This window comes from Leuciscus leuciscus (assembly GCF_965113295.1).
Source record: "Leuciscus leuciscus genome assembly, chromosome: 19".
Lineage (NCBI taxonomy): Eukaryota > Metazoa > Chordata > Actinopteri > Cypriniformes > Leuciscidae > Leuciscus > Leuciscus leuciscus.
Window position 1 is genome coordinate 34,947,996 of NC_138743.1, and position 23,432 is coordinate 34,971,427.

At 38.3% G+C, this 23,432-nt stretch overlaps 1 protein-coding gene across 5 annotated transcripts in view; it reads left to right on the top strand.

Moving 5' to 3' along the window:
- The window catches only part of senp6a (SUMO specific peptidase 6a), a 29,598-nt gene that overhangs the window by 520 nt on the left and 5,646 nt on the right, over positions 1-23,432 (top strand). The window contains exons 2-19 of one of the 5 annotated variants that reach the window (XM_082147886.1): positions 2,638-2,731; positions 3,811-3,874; positions 4,584-4,681; positions 4,890-5,039; positions 6,250-6,311; positions 6,952-7,040; positions 9,494-9,881; positions 11,962-12,203; positions 13,329-13,469; positions 15,425-15,458; positions 15,603-15,791; positions 17,275-17,462; positions 17,546-17,775; positions 19,324-19,440; positions 21,386-21,508; positions 21,604-21,696; positions 22,861-23,075; positions 23,162-23,235. In XM_082147886.1, the coding sequence (XP_082004012.1) occupies positions 2,638-2,731; positions 3,811-3,874; positions 4,584-4,681; positions 4,890-5,039; positions 6,250-6,311; positions 6,952-7,040; positions 9,494-9,881; positions 11,962-12,203; positions 13,329-13,469; positions 15,425-15,458; positions 15,603-15,791; positions 17,275-17,462; positions 17,546-17,775; positions 19,324-19,440; positions 21,386-21,508; positions 21,604-21,696; positions 22,861-23,075; positions 23,162-23,235 (2,591 nt within the window). The remainder of the gene's footprint in view (positions 1-2,637; positions 2,732-3,810; positions 3,875-4,583; positions 4,682-4,889; positions 5,040-6,249; positions 6,312-6,951; positions 7,041-9,493; positions 9,882-11,961; positions 12,204-13,328; positions 13,470-15,424; positions 15,459-15,602; positions 15,792-17,274; positions 17,463-17,545; positions 17,776-19,323; positions 19,441-21,385; positions 21,509-21,603; positions 21,697-22,860; positions 23,076-23,161; positions 23,236-23,432) is intronic. The other 4 variants (XM_082147888.1, XM_082147887.1, XM_082147889.1 and 1 more) reach the window with 4 other exon arrangements.

Consider the following 23,432-nt stretch of genomic DNA (forward strand, 5'->3'; position numbering starts at 1 on the left):
CGTTAGTTTTCACCGTGTGTGTGTTAGCTCACATGCTAACCGTGCAGCTCCATTCACACAAGAAAAATACACGCATCTGAGGTCATTAAACAACAAATATACTTAAATTAAAGTGCATTGTATTACACATGTGCAGTTTGAAGGTATGTCCTCTTGTTTAAGCGTTGGTTTCAGTGTATGAATGCTAAAACAAACTGAGGCCTGATGGTATGAGACGATATATAAACAAACCTCTGAAATCGTTGAATAAAATAAATGACATTAAAACACACTAAATGTGCTCATTTTGGCTTGCATCAAACATTTACAAGACTTTATCTATTTTCATGCATCACCGCTGTCTGTAGATGTTTTAGCCATTTTTCTCAGTGTTGTAGCGTGGGCCCTTCAATCTCATACAGTGATACTGTACAGTTGATGCATATTAGAATGTTATTTCCATCTCTGATATGAATGTCTACAAAATAATATATTATTATGTTTTTATCAGCAGCAGTATCATATTGCCTTCAAAATACATAAAATGCATTAATTTATTTTTTTTACACATTATGTTGACTGCTCTTGCACTTTTAAAGGAAAATGTCTGGAGATCTAAAGGTCCCTGCATTTTACAACTTGAGTTTGAAAAAGTATAAAGATGAGGCTAATTCATGTTCACTGCAGGACAGGTAAATAGGACAGCCATAAACATTGTAGTAAACAACACCTCTCTGTCTAACAATCTGATGGTCTGTGCTGAGTTTGGGTTTTAAGTTTGACATTTAGAAAAGTTGTTCTCAGAACCAGTACTATTTTAATAATAAAATGCAAATAGTTACATTTTCCTATTCCATTACTCCCTTCTGTCAACACTGTTAGGTCTCAATGCTATTGGTCTCAAGTTGGGCCAGTGGTTCAGGAATCTGAAGACAAAAGGGAGGCCACTATTGCATTGCTCCTGGATGTAAAAATGATTTTTACAGCATTAAAGCAAAGGACAAAAAATTTTTTTTTTTCATAAATCTGAAACGGAGAACAGTGCTGCTTCCCGATACACATTCAGACACAGGTCCCATTCCCTCTAGATCTCCAGAGTTTCTATATTAGTTGATCTATTACTAGTAATGATTACAGCATCTCTAGGCAGACAAATCAAAACCAAAGTCCAGAATCGAAACTTTAATGATCTTTTTACTCTAATAAATAAGGCCTCGACACCAAATTTCAAATACCAGTAAAATTTCACAATTCTTGATTCTAAAAAAAACTAGCATATACAATTCAAATATTATTAATGACAAGTAAACGGGTAGTAATAAAATAAGAACAAATAATCAAAGTATGAACAATGGGACAAATAAATACAATAGAACAAACGTACAACTGATATAAACAGTGCTTTTCATGTTTAGGTAGGTTTAACAGTTGTTTAAAGGTACAGAAATTCAAATTTAAAGTAATAAAATGTAAAATAACACTGCATAGTCTCCACTGTATAAATTAGCTTAAATATAGAATAATCCTTATTAAAGTTACAAAACTTATTCAGTCAAGAGCATTGAGAGATTTTCTCTTTGTCTTTTGTAGTTTAATTAACATTAAGGATACAGACAGTAAGAGAAACATTTGGCTGCTGTCACTTTAAAGTCCCCCTGTGGTGAAAATCAAGCTTTTAATGTTGTGTATATGCTTAAAGACAAACTATGTATGTGCAAATTCATAAGTCAACGCCATTGCTGAGTATTTTCTCCTTAAAACTGCAGTGAACCAAAGACAGTCTCAAAAACACGCTTTGAAATCGCTGGTGTTTCTGACGTCACAAACTACCTTGTAACCAATCAGATCAACGTGTGATCGTCAACCAGTGGATCTCTGAGCTGAGCGAGTGAGTGGAGGCGGGGCTCATTTGCATATTCATAGAACCGCGTGCACAAAATGAGGCAAGGGTGTCGAGTTATATTAAAGCTATTGTAAGGCATGAATAATTTTTATCAAGAGAAAAACTTTTAAATATGTCATTATTGTGATCAAAGATGAGTTTTAAGGGATACAATTATTGACTGCAAGGGGACTTTGAGACATAATGCACGGATCCAACATACTGTTTACACACGCGTTATATTTTGCTCTCTTTCAACCATTCTTACACAATTTGTGCCTGATAAATCTTGTCTTCTTACATGGTTGTTTAAGAAATTAAAAGCTACACACACATTAATTAGGGTTAGAAGAACTGATGCCAAACATGATAGAAACATGATGATCGCAGCAATAATGATCCAATCATATACTCATAAGCATTTTCCTATTTAAACCCCAACAGCGACTTTATTTTGGCCGGGCAGTGTAGCTTGTAACATTATACATGTCTTTACATTTTTGACCAATTTAATACATCATTGGTGAATAAAAGTCTCATTACAAGCCCTTTAGTGGTAGTTTAACTGTTACTGGATGAGCTGATCGCCAAGTTACAGCTCATTGCATCTCAATAAATGCATGTTGAAAAAACATGTTCTGAAAGTTGATGTATATTTACATCTCATTCTTATTTCTTGTTCCACTTAAGGGAAAGAGATCAAGGTAAATTGATACCTCATGATATAATCCTTTGTATGGCTGTGCTCTGATACGCTGTTCTCATGTGTTTGATAGCCCTGGATAAGTGTGAGGACAGGAGAGATGGAGGCTTTAAGCAGTCCTGGAGGTGTTCTCTCTCAGATGATAGTGAAGACGACAGCAGACATGAGTAAGGTCATTCAGCACAGAGCAGCTTACAGCCCACTCAAGCATCTCTGCATCAACGCTTTGAGTCAAACCTTATTACTGTGGTAAACAGAGAAACATCAAGGTCAAAGAGAAGATAGAAAACTGGATGCGTAGTGGTCCGCTGTGCAGACGAAAAGCTACAATCAAATATCTTTTGCTGAAAGTGGACTTCACTTGTCATTGTCATCGGCACAGTCCTCGAAAAATAGATATTTAGAAGAATGTTTAAGGTCCTCTTCTCATAACAATAAAAGCATACAGTGACTAGAAGTCTGTCAAGCTTTAAAAATGAAAAAACCTTAATTAAACACGACTTGAAATAGACTTGGTTTATGGACAAATTAATTTATTTTTTGGCGCACAACCCCGGGTCACTTTGCTTTTATTGAAAGTGAAAGTGTTTATGAAGTCGGGTTTACATCAGTAAACCTGTTAGATCGAGTCTCCACATCAGAAATAGTAGATTCAATCCTGGATGCCGGATCCTGTCAGAAGATACCCATTTTGTCTGGTATCCAAAACCTGTCAACAGCAGATCAGACTGGTCTAGTTCCCATAATCAGTGTGTGGCACCCAAAACTGTGTTGACAGTCTTTCATCAGCCAAGACGTTGACTGAGAGACAGAGATGAGCAGAAAGCAGGACATGAAGTAATAATAATATAAAAAAGCAGGGTTTATTTATTGAGTAATCTTAGTTGCTGATGTTTTAATGCCTAGACTTCGTCTGACCAACAGAAATACAAGTGTTACACCAGTCTGCTTTACCACAACATCCCACGAAGCCTTGAAATATTCCCCTTATCTCTTATTTGTGAAGACAAGCATTCCTCATTCCCTGAAACCCCACATTCATAAGATTAAATCCACTTGAAATGTAGGGAGTGAAAATGCATGAAAAGAGACCTGTGGTGTTGGGGAATAAGGTCCTGATATACTTCCAGTGAAATTGAAGATTTTAACTGAAGTGTATCAGGGTCTTAAGAATCAAACACTTCGGACCAAGCAATCAAACCAAGTGTGTAAACCTCCTAAGTGTCTCTCTCTTGTTGTCCGCTAGCGCTGCCCTTATGACCATGGAGCGAGTGAGTGGCCAGCAGGAGCTTTCACCTGAGGGAATCAAGGTATTTACTCTCTCTGGCTCTCAAATGCTCATTTTCCTTTCATTGTCTTTCAATAATTGAGCCCCAATCCTGCCTGTCTTTCGCTTTCCTGCTCCCCTCTGGGTCAGAGTTTGTTTTGCTCTGATGGTGCTTCACGTACTTCATACCTAATTGCATGTCATGGTACGATACCAGCTGAAGTATCATGTACTACGATACCAGCTGAAGTATCATGTAGTATTACTGGACCAATTCTGTTGTTTGGATGCATCATTACAGGGGCTGTTCTGTTGAATTCATTTTTACAGGTTACTCAAAGATGTTACTTTTTATGTAAAATTACATTTATATTATTATATAAAAATATTATAGTTTCATTATGTATCATAATTGTATCATATTATATATAGATGAACTATATGTTGTAAAATATAACATTAATATAATAGATGTAGTATATATTATAATTGCACACAGTTAGTTTAATTTTTCACCTAATTCTTATATATTTTAATTGTTGCAACAAAGTGTCAAATACACAGTTTTCTAGAATGTCAGTGTATGTCATATGAGTCCTTCCAGAATTAGCTGGAATAAACAAACTGTAAATTATAAAGGTATTATACTTGTGGCCATATAGTGTATTGTGGTGAGTTACATGTTTAGCCCTGGTCTCAGGTGTGTTGAACTATGACCTTATAACCTGAGCGCTCTGATCTGTCTCTGGCAGACTCCATCCATGAAGAGCTTCAGTGCTAATGGCTCTGTGGAGACGCACGAACGACGTCCAAATCAGTTAAGACCTCTCAACAGAACTGGCAAGCTTAGGTATTGTAGTTGTATGTATTTATCACCCTGGGTAAAAAAAGAGTATTTAAAATATAAAAGTTATAGCTTAAAGTGTTAGCCTATTTAATATTCCATTAATTAGAAACATCTGCTTATTTTAGATATTCTCTCTTTTTTGCATTATTCTTTAAGTATTTCCATCAGATGATTATACTCATGCCTTTTGTTGCTGTTCATGGTCTCGCAGTGAAGCAGCTCATTCAGTGAGTGTGTCTGCGCTCCCCAGTCGAACCAGCTATCTGATAATGAGCCCGGCACCGTCCCAAGGAGTCGTGGTTCAGGGGCGGCTCTTCCAGCACGCACAGTTCTCTTCTCCAAGCAGAAAGATGGAGCAAAGGTACGGCACTGGACCAGCTGACTTTACAGAGTAACAAGTGGCCGATGTTTGACATCAAGTAGGTCAGAATATGCTCTACTAGAAGTATGAGTATCGGGAGGAATACTGCCTTGATTTTAGTTAACCGTAAGCTGTTTTCAAGTGCAAAGATAAAACAATATGAGACATAAGCCTCTGTGTTTTGGATTTTGCCCCGTTTACACCTGATATTAAGATGTGTTTTGGTCAATCGGATCACAAGTAGACGACGGAGACACATTCCCGTTTACATCTGGTGTTTAATCCGTCTCTTTTGTCCACTTTCATCCACTTCTGTCCTGATTTCTTCAAGGAGAGGGTCTATGGGCGGGTAAATGTATGGACTTTTTCAGATCTTTCAATCTAATGGACAAATAAGCTCACACAGTTTATATGAATGCGCCCGGAGACGACTGGAAAACACACAGAGAGCAGCAGCTTTAGTTTCTGCTCTGACAGCCTCAAGACCAGCCGAACGCTGTGAGTGTGTGTTAGAAATCAGAAATGGAGAGAGAACATTGTGCTTGGTATGTTTTTCATCTTCAAACTAGGGGTGTGCGATATCACGATTTTTGATTGTGGACGATTAAAATGTCTCCATGATCTGCTTTTGAAGAAATATAGTAGTATCGTGTTACAGTGCATTCTCTCAGTCGCAGTTCTGACGCCTCCGTCTCAACACCGCGACGTACATACACATCACACGTTAATGCAGATACTGGACAAAAGTTCATTATTTGCATGTGCTTTAAAGCCTTGCCGGTTAAACATTTCATTCACATGCTGATGCGCTGTTCTAACGTGTGCTTTTCTGAGCACGTACTCGCGAAGCGTAGGAACTAACAGCCTGTCAAACAGCGTCTGGAGACTGGACTAAGTTATCTTTAGAGGCTCATTGCGCTAATACTGTCAAATACACACAAGGTTTATATAAATACAGCTGCTTATATCTAAAGTGAAAGCAAACATTTGAGATGAAATCTGGTGTTTGTGTCATACGTGTATATTAGATGCGTCGCATGCCTTCTTAAAGTGACAGTAACCTAATAGTAAACATGCTGCCACTTGTCCTTAAAGGGATAGTTCACCAAACAATGAGGGCCTAATGTGAATTGAACCCAGAACATCAGATGTGACTGATCTGCTGTATTTATGAATTCTCATGCTCTCTGCCAATGTGTCTCTCCTGCAGATCTGATCTGATCCAAAGAGTGGAGCTGGAGAACATTCTTCTCACGTGTCCACCGATGTCAGGTAAGCAGACAGAGCAGCTCCTGCACCAATAAGTCTTCTCACTTACTGACAGATACAGAGCTCATCAACATTTTGAAAGGAGTGTGAACTGGTTACTGGAGTTACTTTATGAGCAATCAAGTCAAGTGTTAATGCTGCACTATATAATCTTTTTGTTCGAAATTAAAAAATGTAAACAATGGGCGAGTAATGATAAAACCCTTTCAAATCGTGTTTTTGCCTTATTCTTAATCACACACCTACTGTAATTATTTATATTTTAGCGTTGAACTGCATACTTTAATCATTCATCCATGCAAGTTTACATCTTGTCTGTAAATAAAAGGAGAGAAGCTCAGGCTACTACTACAGAAAAACTGAACCTCAAACCGAAAAGTGTTTGCAAGCAAAAAGGGGAAGTGATAGTACCCATAGTAAAACACAAATCAATATAGTTTGCATTTGCATCACATTTGCTGTGGATTGATTGTTTATTTTGTTAACAATGCCTGTCTCTAAACAAGTTATAGCCTTGGTTATAGTTTTCACCTTTATCTGCTCTGAATAGCAATCATTACTGTATGTCTAATGTCATTATAAAATAGTGGCATATAAAATACTTACCTACTCATATGACTGTTGTTCCACTGTACATCCCTAGATTCAGGAAACATCACTATTAAGAGACGTGTCCATCAGAAACGGCGGACGATGAACAACAGTCCGGATACTGTGGGCAAACCAGTTGAGGTGAGATTGGTTTGCTCTACATTTAAATGTATGATAATTCATGTCAAATGTGCTTTTTTGTAGTTTATTCATTTTTTGGCTGAACATAACCCTTTATAACACAAAAATGTGAAGTTCTGTCATCAATTACTCACCCTCATGTTGTTCCAAATCCACAAGACCTGATGGCTTTATATGATGAACAGATTTCATTTAGGCTTTTATTCACACAGGCGTTTATAGAGAAGGGCTGCACCATTAGTCGTATTAATAACACATTCAAAATAATCATTGAGATATTGGCCTGCTGTTTATTTGACCTGAAAACATTTATTTATTTATCTGACATTAACAGTATCTTGCATTGGTAGAAAGCCTCCACTATTTCTCCTGCTTGTGGATGCCGGATGTCGAAGAGTTTAAATCCTCCCTAAACTGAGCTTTTCTCTTAAATGATTAGTTCACTTTAATTAGCCCATGATTTACTCACCCTCAAGCCATCTTAAACCATCCATCCATCATAAACTCCACATGGCTCTGGGGGGTTAATAAAGGCCCTCTGAAGCAAAATGAGTTTGTGTAAGAAAATATTCATATTTAAGACTTTATAAAGTAAAATAACGAGCTTCCGGCCAAACGAACGTACGGATTGCACTTAAGTCTAAAGCACAACTTATGTGAGTAATGTGACGAACTGCTGATATTTACACTGCACCATGATGCACTACGCTACTTCTGACGTCACAAGTTGCATAAGTTGCGCTTTAGACGCAAGTAGACGGCGTATGCTCGTTTGGCCGGAAGCTAGAATTTTACTTAAATATGAATATTAAATATGAATATTTTTCTTACACAAGCTCATTGTTTTGCTTAAATCTGAGTGAACCATCTCACAGTGATGCACTAATAAATAAAAATCTTTATTATTTGTAATTACTGGAATTAATATTAGGAATTTCACAGTTTTAGCTTTTGAGAGAAGCTTATTAAAACTACATAGCCACCATCTGTTTATAGTGTTTAGACTATTCAAAGATGTAAATGGCTAAAAGGAAAGAAAGATGAGTATCTTTCTTTGCAGTCTGTCAGTATGAATTAGCATTTGTGGAGTGATCTGTGGTTTGTCTCATTTGCAACTAAATTGCTTCTCATAAAATATCAAACATGAAGACAAATTACAAAGCACTCACCAAAACCGTGCATTACCAGAAGTTGTTCAGTTTACTCTTATCAATACAGTTGTGATATATATTATATACATATATACTTTTTTTTATTATTTTTTCATTTGATAAAGCTAACGTATCATCAATCATGAGTAAAATAATAATTTTTGACCAAAATAATCCTGATTATCAGTTAAACCATTTTCGGGAAGCCCTAATATAGAGCACATCAAATATGGTAAACAAAAACTCAAACATTTACGCTTGACGCGCGAGAACCAATGAGCTTCATTCTAGCTTTTGTTTACCATATTTGATGTGCTGTATGTATGTGCGTTGATCAATGATTGTATGTTAACAAAAGGTTTAATTAAATCTGTTCATTATATAAAACGATCGTGTCTCTTCGAAAGACTTGGATTAAACTTCTCCATTCATATGGATGTTTTACAATCTTATTATGAACGTTTTGAACTGTCAGAAGGTGCGTTTCTATTACAGATTTGCGCAAAACTTTTGCGATTTTTCTTTCTTCCTTTTTTTTTTCTTTTTTTTTTTAAATGTCGACAAAAAACGATTGCGAAATGATGGCGTTTCCATTAACCGATGTCATGCGTCTAAAACTTCATTTTTTTTCCTCTCGCGATAAGTCATTCCAAAAATCATGGCAACGGACGTTGGTAGGTTTATGTATATCTCAGCCACTGCACTGGCCATTAGTATTAATCAAAGGAGACGTATGTGTGTTTTCATTAATTGCATTAATGGTAAGGAAGGACTCTTATACTTGTGAGCGGCACATATGAGGTGTTTCTCCCTCATTTCTGCTTCGGGGTCTTGATTGTGGCATTTATTTGAAGTTTAGAATCCAGTATTCCTGTAATTCTTCTAAGAACTCTGTCTCGTATTCTGTCCAAACACACCGCGTCATCTACGTCAGGTGACTGTAAATGCACAAAAACTGTTTCCATTGCAGTTTTGTGAAATATTTCTTTTTCGAATTGCCTGAAAAACCTCCTCATGCGAGCGGAAAAACTTTTTTGCGATAAATGGGAGTTTTTTGCGAAAATGACATGTTTCCATTGGACGTATTTTCAATTTGCGCAATGGAAACGCGGCTAGAGTTATGGGTGAATAGACTTTCAGTGGAGGGACATCCATCTCTCAGACTTCATTAAAATATCTTCAGTTGTGTAACAAAGATGAATGAAAGTCTTACGGGTTTGGAACTACATGAGAGTTTTTGGGTGAACTATCCCTTTAAGTGTGTAACGTTATAAAGTGTAAATGATGTCTTCCCACACCCAGCAGCCCCTTCAACCTGATGATTACCTCACAGTTTGTGGTAAATGTGGCCAGCCAAGTGAGGACCATGTAAAATGTGACCGCTGTGGAAATATCCTTCCTGCTGAGACTCTTTCTGCTGTTACATCATCACTGCCCCCTCGGCCCTCGGTTCCCTCGCAGACGCCCAGCCTTCAGATAAGCAGAAGCTTTTACGAGCCCACCTCTGGGGGGTGCTCTCAACAGCTAGACGTCATAATAAACCCATCGGTGCGGATCACCCATGGAAACATGATCCTCCCGCACAATGGACGAGCCGTCGCCACTTCTGGAAGCTCAGCGTGTAACGGACACAAGCCAGCTGGAGGCAAGAAACAGCAGGCCACCAAACTATGTGAATTAAACGACCCTAGTAAGTACGACTACACTTCGAACTCTTACATCCCTTATCACATTATGCTACACCGATCATCTCAAACATTTGTTGTGTTGTTTTCGGTTAGCCGGTTCGAGTAGCTTTGCTTAGAAAGGAGCAAAAGGCACCATAAAAGTGATCCATAAGGGTAGGGACACACCAAGCAGACGCCAAAGAACTAGCGCTGATGAAAGCCGACTGTGTTGTCGCCTGCGTCGGGGCAGAAAAACTGCACTTGAACACTGAGAACTACAGCCGACTCTCAGCTAGCATGCGCGTTCTGCGCCTGCGTGGAAATGAGACAACTCTATATCTGCAGATATATTTGTCTATGTTTGTCATTCAAAAAGGTTAATCAACTTAGTAGATACATTTTTACATTTATTCATTTAGCTGACGCTTTTATCCAGAGCGACTTACAATTGCTATATATGTCAGAGGTCGCACGCCTCTGGAGCAACTAGGGGTTAAGTGTCTTGCTCAGGGACACATTGGTGTCTCACAGTGGATTCGAACCCGGGTCTCTCACACCAAAGGCATGTGTCTAATCCACTGCGCCACCACCACCCCTATACACAAACCGTAAACAAAGCAGCGCATGCAAATACCGTTTTGAATCTCAATCCTGCTGATGTCAATATCAATCCTCCACTACGCTCGTGTTAATATTGAAATATTCACCCAGGAACACTCAGGTAAGATTACGTACAATTGGAACTGCCTTCTATCTGTACCTTCTTGACTTCTTTGCTCGCTGTTTTGCTATTATTCTCGTGCACTTGCTCATTTACTAAGCTGAGCAGCCAATCAGAGTTCTCTCTCTCACCGACGGCCCGACGCTGATTCTATATGCTGAATCGGCCCAAAAAACCCAGAGGGCGTCCGACTAGAGCCAACGGTGCGGAAACACACCGGACGTCGACTGGCACTCAAAAACGGCACGATCGATCATCGACTCGGTGTGTCCCGGGATTAAGTCTTATGAAGACATTATAACTTTGTGAGGAACAGACCCAATATCAGTAGGGTTGTAACAACTAATCGATTATAGATTATGAAAATAATCAACACCGCTTTTGATTGATTAATCGCATCTGCACACTGTGCACAGAAAACATCTGCCAGTCATGTCACTTTACAAGCATTTCTATAGACAAAAAACACCTGAAATATAGCAGAGGACACAGACTGAGCCGCTACGGGAGACGTGCAAGATCCATTTCATCCTAATCTTGAGAATGCTTTGTATAGTATGCTTCAAACTAATTCATCAGCATTTGGTTTGTCAGATTTGACAGGGTGCGTTGTGTGTTGTTTAGGGGTGGGAATCTTTTGTTACCTCACGATTCGGTTCAAAACGATTCTTGAGGTCACGATTTTATTTTTGATTCTCGATTTTTTTAATCATCGATTCAATATTTGCATAGGTTCGATTCTACTTTAATGTTTTGTGTTACTTTTCTTTTCTTTGTCTGTGGTAGACAGCTTAATAGATCTTGAAGAAAAAAAGTCCCACTGAATTAAATGTGAACCTTGAAATGTATTTTGTTTTATTATTAAGCTGACTGCAGTCATTACACACATGCCTGGAAGTAATAAAGCAAGGCAGGCATTCTTATTTTATTTTTGATATGAAAAATAGGAACAAAGAAGCAAATTACAAACAATAGGAAAAAAACAAAGAGAAATATATACAAATGAAATAAACTTTTTCAGGAACAGTAGCCTAGGTTTATTTAACATGTATAAGAAATACATATCGCAAGTATTTCTTTCTTTGTCTCTTCAGCTATCTTATGACTGACTTACAAACAATTTATTATATTTTTCTTTTTTAATAACCTTCCACAAACCCAAGTGCATAACAAAAGAGGAACATTGCAACAAAGCAACGTACAATAATGTTACTGATAATAATAAACATTCCAGAATAAATATTATACTATATTCTTAGTGTTCAATAACGGTTTAATCGTGAGTTAAAAAGCATTTTTGATCAGGCTTGACCAAAAGATGTAATATGAGATGACACCAGTAATCCAGATCTGTGTTGTTTGTGTGTTTTGATGAAATGCAGTTGTGCTGTCCAGTGATGAGGATGAAGATAGTGATAATGTCAGCAGCACCGGGACGGTCAACCGTTTAGACAGCGTGTCTCCAAGGCCAGCGGACTCTGCCCACTCGTCTCCAGCGCCCTCCGGTGGCCGGGTGGAAGCAGCGGTGAAAGCAGCCGGGGAACACGAGGACCCTAGTGCTGACTTTTTCACGCAGGCAAACCACCGAAACCCGCTGCCCAGGAGGAGTCGGATGAGAGATTCAGTAAGGAGTGTTACATGTGTTTGCTTTTTTTCTTTTTTTTTTTTTATAACAAAAATTCAGTAAACATTATTTGTAGAGCACCTGCCATCCAATATTCACAATAAGCTTTGATCAGGGTTCCCACGGGTCCTTGAAATCCATCTGAAAAAAAAAAGATTTCACGGCCCTGGAAAGTTTTTGAAAATAAACATACATAGATACAGGTCCTTGAAAGTGCTTGAATTTATTTTGTGCAAGAAGTTTTCTGTAAAACATTCCATATTATTTCCTCCGGTCCACTAATGTGTTATTTCGCCAACACTTTGTGGCCTATGCATACTAGCTTGCTTGATTTACGTTAGTTATGGGCATTTACGCGTTACGTTAAGTGTTTCCCGCGTGAGTTTGTGTTGTATGTTGCCATGACGTTCACGTGCGCAAAACTGTAACAATGTATCGTTACAAGGTAACATGATGTAACCTTGCTCTCACTTGAAATGTGTCCCCACATTAAGATCCTACACATCCTTGAATTTGAGGGTATTGGACCTGGAAAGTCCTTGAAAGGACCTTGAATTTGAAGTTAACCAAGGTGTGGGAACCCTGTTTGATACTTTTGATATGAAAATAAATCTGAGCTTTCTAATTATGTCAGTTTTATCACAGAATAAATACTGTGTTAGACACACAGTAAAGCTCTTTAATGTGGCGTGACAGATCGCTGTAGCGCCTCAGTTGAAGCGGCATGTGAACCGAGCATCTCTTCCTCTTTACTAGTTACAGCAATTAGTGCTTCAACTGCAGAAAGACCACAATAAAGCAGCCTTTAAACTGTCATGTAATGCTGAATTTACCTCAAGAAAGTTATTCAATGTCCATAGCTTGCTAGCTAGAAAAATATCTTCACTTTTATGATAGCCCCTAATTAAATGTTTATATTTAATTAATTGAATTAGAGTAGAAACTAATTATATTATTAAAAAGTTAATAAAAGCCATATGTGCAATTTAAATGTAGAATTGAGCAGTTGAAATTTTAAGAAACATGCAGATCCGTAAAGCTGAAAAACTCTTTACAGGATGTAGAGTGTGTGTTCATTTGTTCCGTGTTGTGTTTGGATTTTTTATTGGTATATTTCTCTTGCAGTTTGGGAACACTGTGTGTGAAGATCCATCTCCGTCTAAGAAGAGGAAAATGGAGCAGGTGCAGATGTTGAGCAGTATTATTCTGGAGTGCAGGAGCGTAAGGATTGGCACACTACGCAGGATGGTCACCAAACCTGTCGTGGTGAGATCACTTAAACCCAAACACCAGTTTCAGATCATTGGAAATTAGGATTGGGAAATTAGATTAGATTTTTTTAATACTCAAATTGAATGATGATCTTGATGTTCAGTTCTATTAATTGCTTAGTTGGGGACATTTAATTTAATATTCAACAATATTATTGATCTGCCTGCATTGACACCATATATGAGTACTGAACTGAGCTGGACGATGACATCACGGTTTTCTCCAGAGCGGCTATATACATATAAATTAACTAAATGAATAACTTTTTTTACAACAAAAATGAAACATCACTGAGCTTTCTTAAAAGCTGGACTGTGACGCTATTTTCTTCTAGAAACAAACTGTTGCATTATTTCCCTGTTATCTCTGTAAAGCTACTTTGAAACAATCTGTATTGTAAAAAGCTCTATATAAATATAGGTGACTTGTCGTGTGCGTGGTTCACCCAAAAATTCTGTCATTAATTACTCACCCTCATGTCGTTCCAAACCTGTAAGACTTTCGCTCATCTTCAGAACACAAATGAATATCTTTTTAATGAAATCTGAGAGCTTTCTGTCCCTCCATTGACGGTCCATGCAACTACCACTTTGACGCTTAAAAAAAGTTCAAGAGATCGTAAAATGAATCCATATGAATTGAAAGGTTTAGTCCATGTTCTCTGAAGAGACACAATCACTTTATATGATGAACAGATTTAATTTAGGCTATTATTCACATATAAACATTCATCAGCAAACATAAACAGAAGCTCAACCGAACTTGCTTTAATGCACGAGAAAAAACCTCATTGGTTCTTGCTGAAGCTCAAACTGCGTAACACGAGAATGAACCTCATTGGTTCTTGCTCGTCATGTGAACATGCTTGTGCTTCTGCTTACCAAATCTGATGTGTGAGTTGATGAATGTTTATACGTGAATAAAAGCCTAAATTCAGTCTGTTCATAGTATAAAGCGATTGAGTCTCTTCAGATCATTTGGACTAAACTGCTCAATTCAAATGAATTGGCTTCACGATCTCTTTATTAACTTTTAGAAGCGTCAAAGTGGTAGTTGGTAGTGGTACCTGCTTGCAATCACATTATTCTCTAATGCCGAGTTCACACTGAACGATTTTAGGCCGAATTTCGCTCGTCGACAGGTTTTGTGAGATCGCCGACAAATGCCCGAAATCATAGGCAAATCGGTGCTCGTTCACGCGAGTGACAATCACACAGTGTGAATTATCGCACGTGAGATTTTTGGTATGCTAAATATCTGGACCTGTTGGCGATTCAAAATCCTGCTGTGTGAATGTGTTCTGACTGAAAACTCATCGGCGATGACCTACAGCCAATGGGAGGGCAAGATACAGGACAGTGGGAAGTTATAGACCAGAATATCAGTATTTTAATAGATATATTTACAATTATATCAAACATAAAAAAAAACACAAACGTTTACTTGACGCAAAGCAACAGCAGCACATTGCAAAATTATGTATTTACCCCAACTCTCTTTGCAGAACACACAGTCTTTGCTCCCCTCGTCTCCTCACCCATTTCCTCCTGCATGATCTGTTTTTCGTTTTCTCCTTTTCGCTACAAATCAGCGCACAGACAATTTGGATTGCAATAATTTCAGTCTCACACGAGAACTCCGATCTCACGCACGTGTGATCTTGCGTTATTTCCTTATCACTTCTCGCGTGTTTGGTTGTGAAACAGTTTGCGGACCAGACAGTTGTTGTCGGCGATTCTTTCTTTTGTAAAGTCATGCAATGTGAAACCTCCTATCGCCGACCCATCGTTCAGTGTGAACACATCAGCAACTGAATGTTACCCCAGACAGTCGAGCAGTGTGAAAAGAACAGTGACCCGACTACTTTGAAAATCGTACAGCATAAAGGGCACAGCTGATTGGTTCCTGCTATATCAGTAGCCATGACAAGTGTCTTTTTCTTCCTTTAGTTTACAGTGGACTACATTCAGTTGGAGACAGAAGGTAAGATACAGCTTTGAAAAAAAGTAAAGTAGAAAGTTATGTTGTCAAAGGTCACTAGTATGACTTGATGATTTGTAAAATAAGACTCAGTGTCCGTTCCAGTCTCATTTGTCATTTGTTCCCTGTGGTGTTGTGATTTTGAAGGTCCTGAGGTGGATGTGTTGGAGAGCGTTTATTTGAAGTCGTCTGAGCTGACCGGATGTGAGTGGTGTAACGTCAGGAAGCTGCCGGTTCTCTTTCTGCAGACTAACAATAAAGAGTGCCAGCGTTTACAGGCTGAGCTGCAGATGTCTAAGGACAATGAAGGAATATGGTACGACTGCAACGGCAACAGTGAGTATCGGAACTAAATCATATCAAACAAGCATCAAAAAGTTAACGTAAGGGTCAGTGCACAAATAAAAAGTTAGTTTTGGGGAAATTTTTGGCAGCATTTTCTTGTAGATGCAGCAACAGACTAAAGGCCAATTCACACTTCACTGACCAACACAGACAAACTATAGTACTGTATGTCACTTCTCAGTAGGGCTGCACAATATTGGAAAAAACGTACATTGTGATATTTTGTTTTTCTGCTATATATATTGAGATATATATATTCACCAGATGAATAGAATAGCTCTATTTGTAAAGAATTAATCATTCTAGAACAATTGGGGTGATTTTGGAAGGTGAATATGCATAGAAAATAAACGAATTACAGGTACAGAAATTGAATATTCAAATGTTAAATAACAGTCTTCACTGTATAAATGAAATATAACTCATATAATTAATAGAATTAGTCTTTGTTAAAGCTACAAGTCATTTTCTCTTTCTCTTTTGTTGATTGATCACCATTGGCGACACAAACAGCTGCGGGTACATTAGGCTGCTGTCACTTTAAGGACGAATGCACGGACATAATATAAATGACACACGTTCGTTTTCTTTCTCTGTTTACAGCACACAACCGACTGTGTTTACGAGGATACTCGCCGAGACGGGCATTTTGACTTCATTTTGCGTGCATGTGTCCGTTTAAGCTCAAAAGAAAGAGAAAGCGAGCTGAATTCGGCTTTCACGTGCTGTCTGCGCGGCTCTGTGTGCGCACGCGTGTCCTCTAGCGCTTGATCCCTGACTCAACTTAAAAACACTCAAAAACTTGAAAATCTTTCACTCTGATGGTTAAACTTTGCAGTTAATCCGCAAATCACATGCGTTCCGAACCGGGGTACAGCTGGCCCGTACGGATCAACTAAACTCAGTTAAACTTGACATCGCACATCCATGCGCGCACATCGCGAGATCAATGCTAAAACGATATGTCGTGCAGCTCTAAGTTCTCAGAAATTCCACAACCCGACAAATGCCGAATCAACATGTTCAGTCGGCGAAATCAAGCGCCACCAACCCCAACAGACGCAGACAGGGAAGCACACTGATCCGACGAAGAGTCTCTTGCTGTTGGTCAGTGTCTGACGGTGCAGACCGATGCTGACACTTTCAGAGCCACTGTACACGTGCTTATTGTAAATGTCCAAATCAGTTCAAATGAGTTAATGATTCATCAAGAGGCAACTGTTTATATCCCCAGAAGTTTTTTTCCACGCGATCGATAGAAAGGTCCCACACAAAAATTGTGACCTCTGTCATGTATCTATTTGTTTTCATCGCTGGGAAATTAAAGTACGATTGATCAGAGCTGGTAGTGATTTTGTGTCAAGGTCACTTCATTTTCTTGGTTTCATCTTTGTTGGTGATTTTACTGCTTACATTTGGACTAAATCTGAATTTTTCTCTGTGATTTCCCCTTTCTCGTTCTGCTGATGCTCAGGCGATGAGAAGTACATTGTGTTGATTTTCGAGAACGGCCCCTCGATGCAAGAACAAATGATTCTGGAGGAGATCCTTGCTGAAATCGGCCGAAACAACAAACTGGCAGATTTCCCCAAGAAGATTAATTTTGATGAGGCCAATGTTAGACTGGTTGAGTACAATAAAGCCTCCAAAGAAAAAGTAAAGGTGATTTATGTTACGCTCTTTCATAATAATTCTGACTTAATGTTTGTTGTGTTAAAGGTGTCAATATTTTTCCCTCACCTCAGGTTAAAGAAGAGAAAACTGTAGTATCAGCAACAGCTTCACCCTCATCACCTTCAGCATCCTTTTCGGTCGTGACGGTTACCGTGGCAACAGCAAATCCAGCCCCGACAGTCCCCATCCCGTCTGCAGCGACGAGTTTCCAAACACGCATGTCTGCTCGGCTCCTAGAGTTCTGCGAAGAGGAGGATGAGATGGCAGAGCTCCAGCCAACCTTCACTGGTCCAATCGTCAAGTAAGACCCATTACATCTACATGTTTCATGCGTCACATTTGGTTTATAACCTTTTTGCTTTGACAGGGCTCAATATTTAACTGCTAGCTTAGTCAGGCCAGTGGTTCAAATTAGGGCTGGGCGATCTGAGAAAAAAATAAATACAATCTCATTTTGTTAGTCAAGTCAAGTTTATTTGTATAGCGCTTTTCACAATACAGATTGTATCAAAGCAGCTTCACAGTATTAAATTAAAATAATACAACAAAGTTTTTTTTCAAGAGGAATTTATTGATTGATAAAATTAAATTAAATATCCCCAAAATATCCCCAACTGAGCAAGCCAAAGGCAACAGTGGCAAGGAACCGAAAAACTCCATCAAGTGACCTAATGGTGTCCTAAAACTCCATCAGGTGACCTAATGGAGAAAAAAAACCTTGGGAGAACCCAGGCTCAGTCGGGGGCCAGTTCTCCTCTGGCATTTATGAGCTAGAGGCCGGATTGTAGTTTGAACTGTAGGATTATAAGAATGCCTGGCTGAAGAGATGCGACTTTAATCTAGTTTTAAACTGGGAGAGCGAGTCTGAGCAACGAACAGTATAAGGAAGACTATTCCAGAGTTTTGGAGCCAAATGTGAAAATGCTCTCCCTCCTTTGGTGGTTCTGGATATCCTAGGTATGACCAAAAGCCTTGAATTTAGTGATCTTAAAGAGCGCGATGGATTATAGGGTGATGGAAGATCCGTTAAATAGACTGGAGCTAAGCCGTTTAGGGCTTTGTAAGTCAGTAGCAATATCTTATAATTAATACGGAGCTTTATAGGTAACATTTACATTTACATTTTACATTTATTCATTTAGCTGACGCTTTTATCCAAGGCGACTTACAATTGCTATATATGTCAGAGGTCGCACGCCTCTGGAGCAACTAGGGGTTAAGTGTCTTGCTCAGGGACACATTGGTGTCTCACAGTGGATTCGAACCCTGGTCTCTCACACCAAAGTCTTATCCACTGCGCCACTACCACCCAACCAATGCAGTCATAAAAATTTCTGAAATATGAAGGTGAATATCATACAAACTTATTTTAAACTAACCTATATGGTCAGAAATAATATAAATGCGAAAAATGCAAAATATTTCTTAGCCAAAGAGTAGACATTCAGTTTTAGATGTCAACCCCAAAAACTCAAGGCAATTCAAAATGACTAAAAGTCACCATCGTGGAAACATGAAATATCAAACATGCAGAAGTAGTCCTTTGCAGATTTTTGCATTCCACTGCGCTGTTTTTCCATGTGAACAAGTTTGAACATGCAATACAACGTTGCATGGGTGAAAAACAACATTAACGGTAGCTTTTTTTTTTTATCATTATTCTTTTTTTCATCTTCTTTGTGGTGAAAACTTTGGCATGGCAAGTAAAAATCTGAACCACTGGCCGGACCGGGATAAAGTCTTTAGCGTTAAGGCCCGCCCAAATGCCATGTGAAGCAAATAAAATGTTCTATACATCTACAAAACAGTAAAAGCCGCGTTTAAGTTGTTACTGTTGTTTTTTCTGCAGGTTGTTGGTTTACCCCCCACCACCTGCTAAAGGAGGAATCTCTGTAACCAATGAGGACCTGCACTGTCTGAATGATGGAGAGTTTCTCAACGACGTCATCATTGACTTCTATTTAAAGTCATTATCTTTATTTCAATCAATATTGAGTGTTCAGACTAAATACATTGCTTTGAAAAAATAAGTACACCCCATGAAAGGTTTTGTCCCATGTGGACATTTCATATTAATACTAAAGTTGTATTTGGACATTAGAATTTTTGGGACTTTTGGTTTATTTGGAATTTTTATTGATTGGCGAAGGTGATAAAGTTTAGTATTTCATTCAGCAAAAAACATTGATCCCTTTGCAGAAGTATCACTTGTGTGATATTGAAGAGGTTTTAAGCAATATTTTAATTGTATGATATTGGAACTTTGAAATTTCTTGGTGGATCTGCTTGAATATTTTTGATCATGTTAAAAGGTCACTTATGGTTTCAGCTTCAACTTGTTTAGAGATGGGCTTACGTTCTTCTCAAGCACTTTTGGTATAATGTGGAATTAATAGTTGTGGCAACCAATCCATAACAATCACGCCATTGTGATTCACAGTTGGTTTTCTCAAACGGAGTGTTCGATTTGGAAGTGTTGCGAAACATCTCCACCTTTGACTCGTCTGTGAAGGCCTGTTTTTCACTTAGACATTGGTTGGAGAACTTCTCTGGGGAATATTTGGTTTAGACAGATTGCCAGCAGTCTGAAACATTCTCCTTTTTTGGTGCCTTTTCTTCTTTAACAATCTTAGGCTACGCTTGCATGACAATGATGTACTAAATAACAGAAAATGTGCATTTTCTTTGCTTTTTTCACGTACAGATGACAAGTTGTCAAAGTGATCCTTGTTCACACCGATCTGCAAAAATGACTTTAAATGCTAGATACAGTTAGCAATGTCACTTTGTAAAAAAAATAAATAAAAAACGCTACAGACTGAACACGTATCCTAATACGCATGTGCATGACGTCTCCGTTTTCATTTTCCGACAGCAGCCCCACAATGCATGAACTGACGTTTTTAGTTGAAAATGAAATGAAATGACCCCTTAGAAGTGGCTTTAAATCTCTTTTGAAGAGCTTCTCAGGCAGCTTGTTTGATGTGGGCATAATACTCCCACTATGTACTTCAAATTTCGGCTTCAACTTGAGTTTTTAATGGTTTATACTAATTAGTGCATTTGCCAAATATTTGGCAGTTGATGTAGTGATTAATGGGCGGTGAATGGGTGTACTAAGTTTTTCCACGCAAGAAATTGAAATGTCAGTGTCTTTTAATCTGCTGAAATCATTATGAAAATGTACGGTTGAAATGTCTTTCCTTAACTCTTTCCCCGCCATTGACAGTCATTTCCGGTTTTCCGTGTACACATCTTCTGGAAGAGTACTGAATCTCCTGAAAGACATGTAAAGAAGCAGCAGAAACGAGCGATAGTGTATGTAAGCAGATGCGATCATCAGCATTAAATGGCATATAAATAAAAAATGCCTATCGTTACCCAATGAAATGTCGACCCAGGACGAGCTTTAGGACTGTGAAGCTTTGGGGGTGTTGATGGACTCGATCTACTCTATCTGTGTTTGATCATCTTTCTGAATCCCGTCCAGATGTAGTCTTCGGCAAAAACAAGATTTTCTCAGCTTTTTGCTCAATGTTGCTTTTTTGTTTTTTAATGAAACTTATCCACATTCAAGTGTTGATAAAACAAAATTTTATAAAACATTTTATTCTAGCTTCATGCATTCCTTTTTTTTTCTTTTTTTTTAAGCAGATGCTCTGTTCTTTCTTTTGATAAATGACCTGTTCAGTTATTCATACAACAAAATATTCTGGGGGCCTTGAAACTTTTGTGAAAATTATCAAAAATGCAGGCGCTGGCTGGCAACTTTTTTTTTTTTTTTTTTTTGCTTGCAGGGAAAAGTTAAATTATATTTCCTCGATTTACAAAAATCGACTTATCATGGGGTGTACTTGATCTTGTATGAAGTTTGACATGTTCTGATCAGCATGTGTGCTCTCTGCTACTAGATATCTGTTTTTGGAGAAGTTAAAGAAGGAAGATGCTGTCCGCAGTCATGTGTTTAGCTCATTCTTCTATAAGAGACTCAATCAAAGAGAGCGGAGAAACGCAGCTGACACGTCCAGCTTACCGTGAGCTTTCGTCATTTACTCAAATATTCACCTGTTCTTGGAGCTCGCTTACTGTGCTGAGACTCATTTTGGGATGTGACTTTCATGTGTTTCAGCATTCAGAAGAGGAAGCACAACAGAGTGAAGACATGGACACGTCACGTGGATCTCTTCCAGAAAGACTTCATCTTTGTGCCCATCAATGAGTCGTGAGTGTTCATCTACATTTATCCATCAGTTACTCAGAAACTCTGTTTGTTTGAGATCTGTTTAACTCCCAGAAGAAGGCATGTAGCCGAAACGCGTTGGAGTTTTTTAGAAGGTTAATTTGACCAAGCCACAATAATAAAGGCTTTTTAATTTTTTTCAATTGAGAGTGCCTTGGAGTTCTTTTTTGATTTTTGGTATTAGGTTTCCCATCCAAAGAGCACCTCTATCTTAACCAAACTTTGGAGTCCAGGAAGCACTCCTCTACCCCTCTTTTTTTCATTGAACCATCAGTTACTTGAGAAGTTGTTAATTGGAGGAAAGATACATGTGAATGTCTTTCATTGTGACTCTTTCAAGCTTAGATTGTTCGGGAGGCAAATGGATATCATGATTTGCTTTTTGTTTGCATGAATGTTTTGTTATTTTTACACTAAATTAACGTTAAATAGCCTTGCTTCAAATGCTTAGTATGTGCAGGCTCATTAAAACTGAAACCATAAAGTTACTTGTTTAATTACTTGAAATAAAATAAGTCAACTGATATAAAGTACAATATAAAATCTTACACTTATTTCATTTCAGTCAGTTGCTAAGGCAAACTTTCCCATTTTAATTTAGTTTACCATGATGTGTTAAAATAGCTAAAACATAAATAAATATATATACACGAACCAAACTCTTCCAGTCTCTGATACAACTACAGTGCTTGAGGGTCAAAGTTGACGTTGTTCACGGACAGCCAATAAAGACCATAGGCTGGCATTATGCAAATTTGTTATATAGGTTTGTAACAGGAAGTGAGACTGGAATCACTGACGAATCGTTTCAACAGTTCAGATTCGATTCTATCTTTAGGAGACAATAGCTTTATTCTTCGTGCACTTTGATCTTTGAAACTTTGCAGACCTTTTACATTCATAAACGGCTACATTACACACTACATGAAAGGATAATATTGGAAAAAGCATAATGGGGCACTTCAATAATAAAACATAAAAAATGACACACTTTTAACTGAAATTGAAATATAAACACCAAATCTAATTAAAAAATAGTACTAAAAACTATAACAGTATCCCAATGATACAAAAATAATACTCCCATATTATCATGTTTTTAAATCGACTTGTAATCTCATGACCCGTCTTTCTATGCCCGTCTAGTGCACACTGGTATCTGGCCATAATCTGTTTCCCGGGTCTCGAGAAGGCTCATGTTGAGCCAAACCCACTGTACCAGCCTCAAGCTCCTGTCCACAGCACTGCGGTCTCCTCCGGCCCGCCCAACGCTGGAGGCTCAGATGAGCTGGAAGACCACAGCCAGCACACAACCATCCCGCACAGATCTGCAGCTGATGTGAACAGACAGCAGTTCACAGGTGAGCAGACGTGAAGCGCACCAGTCAGCGGAGGCATGGCGGCTGTTGAGTGTCACTGCTTGACGTCTGTTTGGCTTCTATTGCAGATGGTTTACACAGAATAATCGAGTGTTACGGAACAGACGACTCCCAATACTCTGATGACCAAAGCTCATGTCCGGTAATTCACATCAGTTTGGATAATCTGGGGGACAGTAAGATTGTTTTATTTATTTTGGAAGAAATTAATACTCAAGGATGCATTAAATTGATCAAAAGTGACAGTAACAATATTTATAATGCTACAAAATATTTCTAATTAAAATAAAGGCGGTTCTTTTGAATTTTCTATTCATCAGAAAGACATGATTTTTTTTA